Below are 10,676 nucleotides of genomic sequence, written 5' to 3'. Positions count from 1 at the left end.
TAACTGCATCGCCATATGCACAGGATTCCGAATGGAACAAACCGACCCTGCCACATCTATGTCACCGTGGCCTCAGAGATCGTACGGACATTTGGATGCTTCAGAGTAAGGTGATACTTACTATGATATAGGGGTATGATCCTGGCGGCAGGTTCTGGTGAGCGTAGGCACTTTGTACTGGGGGCCCGGGCTGGTACATGACCGGCATATGGCCTGAAAAGTTAGGCTGATAATTTGGATAGAGCAGGTGAGCAATCTTTGGGTCTGGAGGAGAATACGGTGGAGGATCCCCAACAAATCCAGTGTTTTCTATTCCTTTTGGCTCTTCTGAAATATGCTTGGGCGGTTCAGGTGCCTGGACAATTCCTGTGCATGGAGTGTTAGCTCTGTGGCTCAATTCTACTGTAGCTCCACTTCCTTCCTCTTCCTGTTGAATCCCAGTCTCCATTTCTGTTGGAACAATAGGAAAACAAACAATCTTTAGTGTGATGTGCAGGATTCCTCTGATCGTACTGTGTCTGCATTCATATGATCAGGAATGGAAAGAACAGAGTCACAAGGTAAGTACATCTCTCACACCAGTGGTTGTGTAGCACCAACGGTGCCCCTGACAGCCACTATATAAACTGCTCCTAACGAGCTTGGCATGACCTCTTATAGCTATATACCTGGGGAGGGAAATCCACGTGATATATGGTTTAGCTTGGTACAGTGCTGCCTTACCGAGACCGAGACAGCGACTACTGTACAACATGTAGCGACTGGTATTTTATATACATTCTGGTTACTGTACACAATGCCAATCCCATACCGGTGACCATTATACAATGACGTGCTAACTGTGGTTACCAGCACACAATGCCAAGCCATAACGGTGACCATTATACAATGACGTACTAACTGTGGTTACCAGCACACAATGCCAAGCCCATACTGGTGACCATTACACAATGATGTGCTAACTGTGGTTACCAGCACACAATGCCAATCCCATACCGGTGACCATTATACAATGACGTGCTAACTGTGGTTACCAGCACACAATGCCAATCCCATACCAGTGACCATTATACAATGCCATGCTAACTGTGGTTACCAGCACACAATGCCAAGCCCATAACGGTGACCATTATACAATGACGTACTAACTGTGGTTACCAGCACACAATGCCAATCCCATACCGGTGACCATTATACAATGCCATGCTAACTGTGGTTACCAGCACACAATGCCAAGCCCATACTGGTGACCATTATACAATGCCATGCTAACTGTGGTTACCAGCACACAGTGCCAAGCCCATACTGGTGACCATTATACAATGCCATGCTAACTGTGGTTACCAGCACACAATGCCAAGCCCATACCGGTGACCATTATACAATGACGTGCTAACTGTGGTTACCAGCACACAATGCCATGCCCAATGATTCTGTTTTGATGGTGGTACATTTACCAATGGCAGCATTCTGATGCTTGCCGCCACTGAATGGTAAACATTTGATGGTGATTCGATGGTCCCGCCCTGCAGCAGTGTTTTAGCCCATGCTAAAGATATTTGTGAAATGCGCAAAAAGGGCTTCTTTTGCGCATACACAAATCATACTAATTTTTTTTTCTATCAAATTCTTTTGATGCAATGGTCCGTTACCATCGCATCGAAATATTCAATAGCGAAAGTCCCGCCATCATCTGATGGTGAGCTTCCGATGTCCATCCCTAGTTCAAATGCTAATAGAGACTTCATTTAGGAAGCAAAAGGATGGTGTATCGTGCTCAACATGAAAGGGGGATAATGGGTCGGTGCTGCAGATCTTGAGTCTGTCCAGGACTAACTATACTGTTTGGGTTGATTGCGCACTCCGGGAGGGGGGGGGGGGGGGGAGAAGGAAGAGGGTTCGGGGTGGGGGTGGATAATGCGGTGGCTAGTTGAGGAAATGAGGAGTCTAGTCAGGGATGGTGGTTTAATTATACAGTGCTGTATAATATCTTTATTAGAATAAAAAGTGGTGGTATGGGTTCCTCAAATGAGGATGGGTGAGGGCAGAAGTAGTCACTTGGGCCCGTATGTGGGTAAAATCCTCTCTCAACCTGCAATGCGGGGGCGTGTACACGATATGCAGTCCTTAGAGAATAAGGGGTGTATCTGACCCCGGCTGTGCACGTGAGGAGCCTGGAATGGGTGTGATCAACAGATCCCCTTTTACCATAAGAAAACACTTGTTCTTATGTCTTCTTGTGTGCTGCGGGACCAGTGTTCAATGTCTCGATTGATGGCTAACAGACACAGACTCCTCATTTCAGCACAACGAGCCACCGCATTATCCACCCCCACCCCGAACCCTCTCTTCCTTCCTCTTCCTCCCCCCTCCCGGAGTGCGCAATCAACCCAAACAGTATAGAGACTTCATTTAAGTGGAAATGGGAATTTTTCACCAAATTTTAAGTAGACCGTAGAGAAGCCAGAATACAATTTAAAACTAATTGGTTGAAATGAATCAAGTTGGCTAATCAGATTGGTTGCCAAGGTCTTAAATTAAGAATACACCGATATTCAGAGGAGGCCAATAGAATCAATACATGTTCTGAAATCTTCCTATGTACGTAGATAATCTTATTTTATCTCCCTCATAATTCCCTGATACTGGCAGAACTGTTCCTGTCACAAGTTCCCCTGGTCTCTCCGATTGCAGACGAAGCTTTCAGTACTCGTTAGCTGCAAGGAAAATCCTGACTACAGTATTTGTTCCGTGACACAGTGCGTACAGTATAAACATCAGCCAGCGGGTTATAGGAGACAGTCATTCATGTTTACAGTAAGGATTTAAAATATGTGCCAAGGGCAGCAGCGGAATGGTTAGGCCGAAGCGGATTCATATAGCAAGCCAATTCAGAGTGGCAATCCCATTGCTTTCCACATTTTCAGCCATTTCTTTCCCACAAAGCAAAGTATCCGTTTGTGTGTCTCCAAAACACTGCCATCTGTTGGCAGCGAGCAAAGCTACATCTCTATCTCTCTCACACATGCACAAACACAGAGGCAATCACAAGGAAGCAGACAGCTTTCGAAGCATTTGCATCGAGCGGCCTTACTAGTCATACATAGAATGCATCCATCAATATATAAAAGACAAAAATACAGTTAACAAAAACAAAGAACACAGGGACACAACGAATTGCCTGTCCATTTTTTGGAGAAAAAAAAAAAAAGGGGGAGGAAAGCTTATCTGAATATCAGCATGCAGCCAAAGTATCCAACGCGGTTCGTCTAGGGAGGGTCACATCTTAAACATCTAACTTCTTCAGGGGAGGAAGGAAAGAAAGAAAGAAAGAAAGAAAGAAAGAAAGAAAGAAAGAAAGAAAGAAAGAAAGAAAGAAAGAAAGAAAGAAAGAAAGAAAGAAAGAAAGAAAGAAAGAAAGAAAGAAAGAAAGAAAGAAAGAAAGAAAGAAAGAAGAAGGAAAGGAAGGAAGGAAGGAAGGAAGGAAGGAAGGAAGGAAGGAAGGAAGGAAGGAAGGAAGGAAGAAGAAAGAAAGAAAGAAAGAAAGAAAGAAAGAAAGAAAGAAAGAAAGAAAGAAAGAAAGAAAGAAAGAAAGAAAGAAAGAAAGAAAGAAAGAAAGAAAGAAAGGACGGGGGGAGGGGACGACAAAAGGGGAGGAGCCGATTATCCCTGTGAAAGTCTAGGGGTCAGTGGCCACAACCTGCCCAACGACCGTTTCAACCAACTTGCTGTTTTTTCAGGGGGCTTCACTTTATTTTTTTCACCTGGCACCACGCCTGTATTTGCTGCCTTGTCTGTACATATATACATAGATTGTGACATCGATGTAAGTACAACAGGGATACAGAAAACCGGCATACAAGTAATCAGTAGCACAGTTCTCAAACTTCACCATTTGGTACAGCATCCCAATGACCCCTACTGTAGCCCACACCCCCAGCCGCTAACCCACCATCAGGAGTCCTGAACTGCTCTACAGAACACATTTGTACCAGGGTGATTCCTCATTAATCATAATTACCGGCAGCAGCATACAGGTACCCCCATCATAGCAGACCCGTGAAAGGCTCCAATGGTCCCTACAATAGAACACCCCAGGCCTATCACTTGTGCAGCTATTCCACCATCAAGAGCAAGGTGACTCTGCCCTGGAAACCCTTATAATCAAGAAATCCCGGTGCTGCTGATTACACACCTGGGATTCTGCTACTGCTCCCAAAACCTGGTCTGGATCCTCCACATCACCTTCATGTGGGGGAATTCTGAGGAAGGACAGACAGACAGAGACATGATGTGCAGCACATCAAACCCAGCTTCGCCGCAATCCGTCACAGGGGGCACACACAGAGTGCCAGGCTGGTCCTATCAGTCGGCCTGGACGGCATATTGATCCGGGTGTCCCAGCTTTAGTATTTATTAATGACTAGGTATATGGGTCTGTGTTCTGTCACTTTCTATATCCTGTAATGATTGTTGTTGTTTGTGTGTTATGTGTATGCACCTCTTCACCTTTGTGCAGTTTGGTGATCTACAGGTAACAGCCGCCCTTGGGTGACCTTTAGGCCATTCATTTCCTGCGTGGAGTTAGCGGGTTGAGACATTTATTGCCCAGTCAGGAGATATTAGGCAATCCTGTCAGCAAACACCTGAGAGAACACAAAGGAAGGTTCTTATTTTATTTGGCCTGATCTAATTACATTATATAACTTGGGAAAGTCTAATTGCATTGCCTTAAGCACTTTAAAAAAGAGATTGGGAATATTATATTGCATAGATCTAGCTGCACACATCGGTCATTGGGATAATGTACTTTGCTAATTACCTACAAAGGCGTAACGTGGAACCAGAACACCCGGAGCAGGCTCAGGTCACACGTATAAATATTCACTCACACATGTACAAACATATGGTGTGTACACACGGTCAGATGTGCCCTAAGATCAGATTGGGATCGGATCTTAAGGCACATCCGATTTGCATACAATCTTGACTATATAGTGCAGATCTGCACTATATAGTCTTGGCTGCCCTGTCTATCTGATTTACGATTTCAGCTGACACGGGGGCGCGCATCGGGGTCGCAAGGGTAAAAACACTTGCGATCTGTATGCAATCTGTGCGCGATTCCGACAATATAGTCAGAATCGTAAAGAGATTGTACCCGTGTGTACACAGCAATAGACATATATAAAAAAAACATGCACACACACACGCATTTATATCTACAATCAGACATATAAACACAACCACAAATATATATTCACAGCGGTGTCACCAAGTGTGGGGACACCAGGTGTGGACTCTGCACTCTCACCCCCACCAAGAAGGGGCATGGCCTGTTTCATGAGATGCTGGCTTCCCCCGCAGACGGGCATGTCTGCACCTTGGCTTTACCCAAAGTAACCTCCCCTCCTGCATTCTGCAGGAGACTCCCTGACATAGCAGCAATCTCCCTCTCTCCCTTATTAGTCTAGCAATCTCCCTCATGTCACCTAGCCCACATTACACTGTTACATCATAGTTACCTCCCCTCCTGCAGGAGACTCCCTGACATAGCAGCAATCTCCCTCTCTCCCTTTAGTATTAAACTGTTACATTTTTTTTTTGGGGGGGGGGGGGGGGGGGAGGAATAAGAGACAGATACATTTACATTGAATCATCAGCACCATTTCCCAGCACTTTACCGAGTATAGTATCTCTTACTAACTGCTTTGGAGCTCATCTACATTTGGATATAAGTCATTTTAAAAGATTACTCTCAGGTGTAGCAGTACACACCCACGCTTCTAGGTGCCACGTTCAATCTCTCCATATATGGAACTAGACACGCCCTTTGGGCGAACTAGAATTCTACGACGAACTATGATCTCCCTGAAACTAGTTTTCAAAAGTAGGCAAGTATGGCTTTACCCCTTTTGAGGGTGACACCCGAGTGCAGGATGGACCCCCCGTAAATCGCTTAGCACAACTTGAGAAAATATTGCAGGCCTGCAAAACCATTTGGAAGCCGCTCACCATATAATGATTCCCCAGTGTGTGCAGTGTGTGCGTAGCCCAGGACTTACTCAGCGGCTGTGATAGAATCAGGCTGGCTGATCGGGGGCGGAGCTGATGTCACTCGGCTTCCCCTCGAATGACTGGGCACACTTGCGGTTTCCATGACATTCCCAAAAAATGGTCCGGTTATACCACCCCCAAATGCTGGCTTCCTGTCAAATTGGTAATGGCCAGTGATAATAAAGTAGGAGGATTTTACAATAGAATGGCCTCACGGATGTGTACTACTGTATTATGGGCCGGATTCGCAGAACAATATTATTGTATATAGTCAGAATCGCACGGTGTGCACAGCTGAGCTCTTGTGCGTGTGGTTATGTATAATATTAGTTAGTAAATAGCCCCTCTGTGATAGATCACCGCCTATCTTATCCCTATAAAACCCCACAGGCAGATCACCGCCTATCTTATCCCTATAAAACCCCACAGGCAGATCAATATTAAGTTACTGGACTCATATGAGACCATATTTCAGCCATCACATTTCTGGCAATCCATTTGGTCACATGAAACAATTAGCATTATAGTGTTAAAAACAAGATGAATGATTTTCCTGTCCCCTATATTTAGGCGAAAGCCCCATATACACGATGCGATACGCGGAGCGGCCGATATTGATAGCGATGCGCGACACCTTCGCGGAACATGTTACACAGGTTCTGTCTGTCTGGCTTTAATGCATTTCACCTGATTTTAATCAGCCAGTCACAGAACTGTGTCCCGGTATGAAATGTATAGTTACATAGTAGGTAAGGCTGAAAAAAGACTTGCGTCCATCTAGTTCAAACCTAGTATAGATTATCCATTGCTGATTTGGTAGGTTGTGATATTTTACAAACAGATTATATTTCTTAAATCTGTTTGTAGCCACCTATATACAGATACTAGGCTTCCTTTACAAACCTCGCAGGCGTGAGATAGGAAACATCCAATGTATTGATCATTTGTCACCATATTTACGGAACCAATAAACAGAAATCAGATCTATCAGTTGTGTCAATTATTTGACCTGGATACATGAAGCAAACATACAGAGGGGGAATCAATATACATTAGACTTTTACATCGATGGCATAACAGTATATTACAGGGATGGGGAACCTTCGGCCCTCCAGCTGTTGTTGAGCTACACATCCCAGCATGCATTGCTATCATTTTGCCATTTGACAATGCTAAAACTGTTGCAGGGAATGCTGGGATGTGTAGCTCAACAACAGCTGGAGGGCTGAAGGTTCCCCATCCCTGGATACCATTAGCAAGTGGATGAGCAAAGGGTTGGACTGTCTTGTCCTCTGGTCTCCCGGAGCGAAGAAAGCCTGGACCAATCACAATGCGGATAACTGGTCTCGCTAAAGCAGCGATGACACAACCCATGACTATATCAGTGAACTACCAGCAAACGGCAGGTTATTGCTGAGGATGCAGGCGTCGTGTGGGGCTGAGGATATGGTTATTCTACAATATTGTTCTATTTCCATTGAGTAGATCGATAAGCTGCGATCAACAGATCAATCCGGACTTAGGATGTCATGTGCACAGCGCCAGGTTATCAATGGCGCTAATCCTCCACATAATCATAGGCCCATCATGACAATGACAATGCTCCAGCTGGCCACACTTTATACAGTAAGTATTACAATTGTTATTTCCCCCTTACAAAATGATGTATTTTATCGGTGTTTCTTCCTGACAGCTTTGTATATCGAGTGACCAAGAATAGAGTCTAGATCAGGGCTGGCCAAACCGGTCCTCGAGTGGTTTCAATGGTCCATGATTTCCAAATCCCCTGGCTGGCACACAGGTGTAGTCATTACTAGCCGTCACATCCCCCCCCTCAGATCCCCTGGCTGGCACACAGGTGTAGTCATTACTAGCCATCACATCCCCCCCCCCCCTCAGATCCCCTGGCTGGCACACAGGTGTCGTCATTACTAGCTGTCACATCCCCCCCCCCCCAGATCACCTTGCTGGCGCACAGGTGTAGTCATTACTAGCTGTCACATCCCCCCCCCCTCAGATCCCCTGGCTGGCACACAGGTGTAGTCATTACTAGCCATCACATCCCCCCCCCCCCCTCAGATCCCCTGGCTGGCACACAGGTGTCGTCATTACTAGCTGTCACATCCCCCCCCCCCCTCAGATCCCCTGGCTGGCACACAGGTGTCGTCATTACTAGCTGTCACATCCCCCCCCCCCTCAGATCCCCTGGCTGGCACACAGGTGTAGTCATTACTAGCTGTCACATCCCCCCCCCCTCAGATCCCCTGGCTGGCACACAGGTGTCGTCATTACTAGCCGTCACATCCCCCCCCCCTCAGATCCCCTGGCTGGCGCACAGGTGTAGTCATTACTAGCCGTCACATCCCCCCAGATCACCTAGCTGGTGCACAGCTGTAGTCATTACTAACTGTCACATTCCCCCATATCCCCTAGCTTGTGCACAGGTCTAGTCACTACATAGTTCTGGCTGAAGGATGCAGTTTATGGCACATGGAGGAATACACCACCGGTGACCACATTGGCATTCAGGCGCAGGGGTGGCTGACTCCAGTCCTTGAGAGCTACCAACAGTGCACATTGTCCAGATCTCCTCAGAGTCACAAGTAAAGCAATTAGCTCTACCTGTGGATCTTGTAAAATGAGTCAGTGAGTAATGACTGCACCTGGGCACCTACTAGAGGTTCTAGAAAATGTGAGCTGTTGGTAGCTCTCTAGGGGGGAGATTCTCTAAATAAGAAATGCGGTAAAAACCCCGTTATCGGGGTTTTTAACCGCATTTTGGGATGCTCTAAGCATCCCCCGCCGGGTTAAAAATCTGGCGATGCCCCATAGAAGCCAATGGGCTTCTACCGCATCCCTCCGCCGCCCCGATCCCCCGCCGCCCCGCCCGCATCGCCCCCTCCCCCCTCACCTGTGTCCGGGCAGCACAGAGCTGTGCTGCCCGGACCTGTGACCTCCTCCCTGCACTGATCCTCTTCCGGGTGTAGGGCCACCACATGGGTCTGTGAGGAAAGACGCACCCTGCACGTTCAGATTCTCCATGTAATAATAATGTAACACTTTAATCGGATGTGGTATGACGCTCTGACAGACAGGATTCCAACAGTCCGTATGCCGATACCGGGATCCAGGTTGCCGATACTCCGACAGGGGGCGAGCGCAACAAAGCCCCTTGAGGGCTCGGTGGCTTACTGCACCCGCCACAGGTTCTATTCTCCTTCTATGGGGGTCATGGTCCCTCATGAGAGAGAATAGCCGCTGTCAGTCAATATCCCAATGTCAATGTACTGATCATCGAAATACCGACTGCGGAGCGTCATCCGGCACCCATTTGATCAAGCCTTATAATATGAAATAAAATGAATCCAAAGGCCACTTGGCTGGAATCGATGAAACAACAAATGAGAAGCAGACTATGAAGTCCGGGCACTACCGCTGAGATCATTAATGATATTGGCACTAAACCCAGGAGAACGATATTGTGCTTACACGGTAAATTATGTCAGTAAACAATATCATCAGTGACGCACACATATTCCGCAGCGCTGTACAGAGACTTTTATCACCAGTTATTATATAGCGCACACGTATTCCGCAGCGCTGTACAGAGATTTATTACCAGTTATTATATAGTGCACACATATTCCGCAGCGCTGTACAGAGATTTATTACCAGTTATTATATCGTGCACACATATTCCGCAGCGCTGTACAGAGACTATTATTACCAGTTATTATATAGCGCACACATATACCGCAGCGCTGTACAGAGACTATTATTACCAGTTATTATATAGCGCACACATATTCCGCAGCGCTGTACAGAGATTTATTACCAGTTATTATATATAGCGCACACATATTCCGCAGCGCTGTACAGAGACTATTATCAGTTATTATATAGTGCACACATATTCCGCAGCGCTGTACAGAGACTATTATTACCAGTTATTATATAGCGCACACATATTCCGCAGCGCTGTACAGAGAATATTATTACCAGTTATTATATAGCGCACACATATTCCGCAGCGCTGTACAGACTGTTATTACCAGTTATTATATAGCGCACACATATTCCGCAGCGCTGTACAGAGACTATTATCACCAGTTATTATATAGCGCACACATATTCCGCAGCGCTGAACAGAGCCTATTATCACCAGTTATTATATAGCGCACACATATTCCGCAGCGCTGTACAGAGACTGTTATTACCAGTAATTATATAGTGCACACATATTCCGCAGCGCTGTACAGAGACTATTATTACCAGTTATTATATAGCGCACACATATTCCACAGCGCTGTACAGAGAATATTATTACCAGTTATTATATAGAGCACACATATTCCGCAGCGCTGTACAGAGACTATTACCAGTTATTATATAGCGCACACATATTCCGCAGCGCTGTACAGACTGTTATTACCAGTTATTATATAGCGCACACATATTCCGCAGCGCTGTACAGAGACTATTATTACCAGTTATTATATAGCGCACACATATTCCACAGCGCTGTACAGAGAATATTATTACCAGTTATTATATAGCGCACACATATTCCGCAGCGCTGTACAGAGAATATTATTACCAGTTATTATATAGCGCACACA

At 45.9% G+C, this 10,676-nt stretch overlaps 1 protein-coding gene across 2 annotated transcripts in view; it reads right to left on the bottom strand.

The window, feature by feature from the left end:
- PRRT1B (proline rich transmembrane protein 1B) overlaps positions 1-10,676 on the bottom strand; it is a 55,976-nt gene that overhangs the window by 10,272 nt on the left and 35,028 nt on the right. For both annotated transcript variants that reach the window (XM_083160910.1, XM_083160909.1), the window contains one exon: positions 122-450. In XM_083160910.1, coding sequence (XP_083017036.1) covers positions 122-448 — 327 coding nt within the window. In that variant the 5' untranslated portion in view covers positions 449-450. The remainder of the gene's footprint in view (positions 1-121; positions 451-10,676) is intronic.

Source organism: Crinia signifera, chromosome 9 (assembly GCF_055691185.1).
Source record: "Crinia signifera chromosome 9, ASM5569118v1, whole genome shotgun sequence".
NCBI classification, from domain to species: Eukaryota; Metazoa; Chordata; class Amphibia; order Anura; family Myobatrachidae; genus Crinia; species Crinia signifera.
Note: the sequence above shows the minus strand (reverse complement) of the source record. Positions and strands in the feature narration are given on the sequence as shown.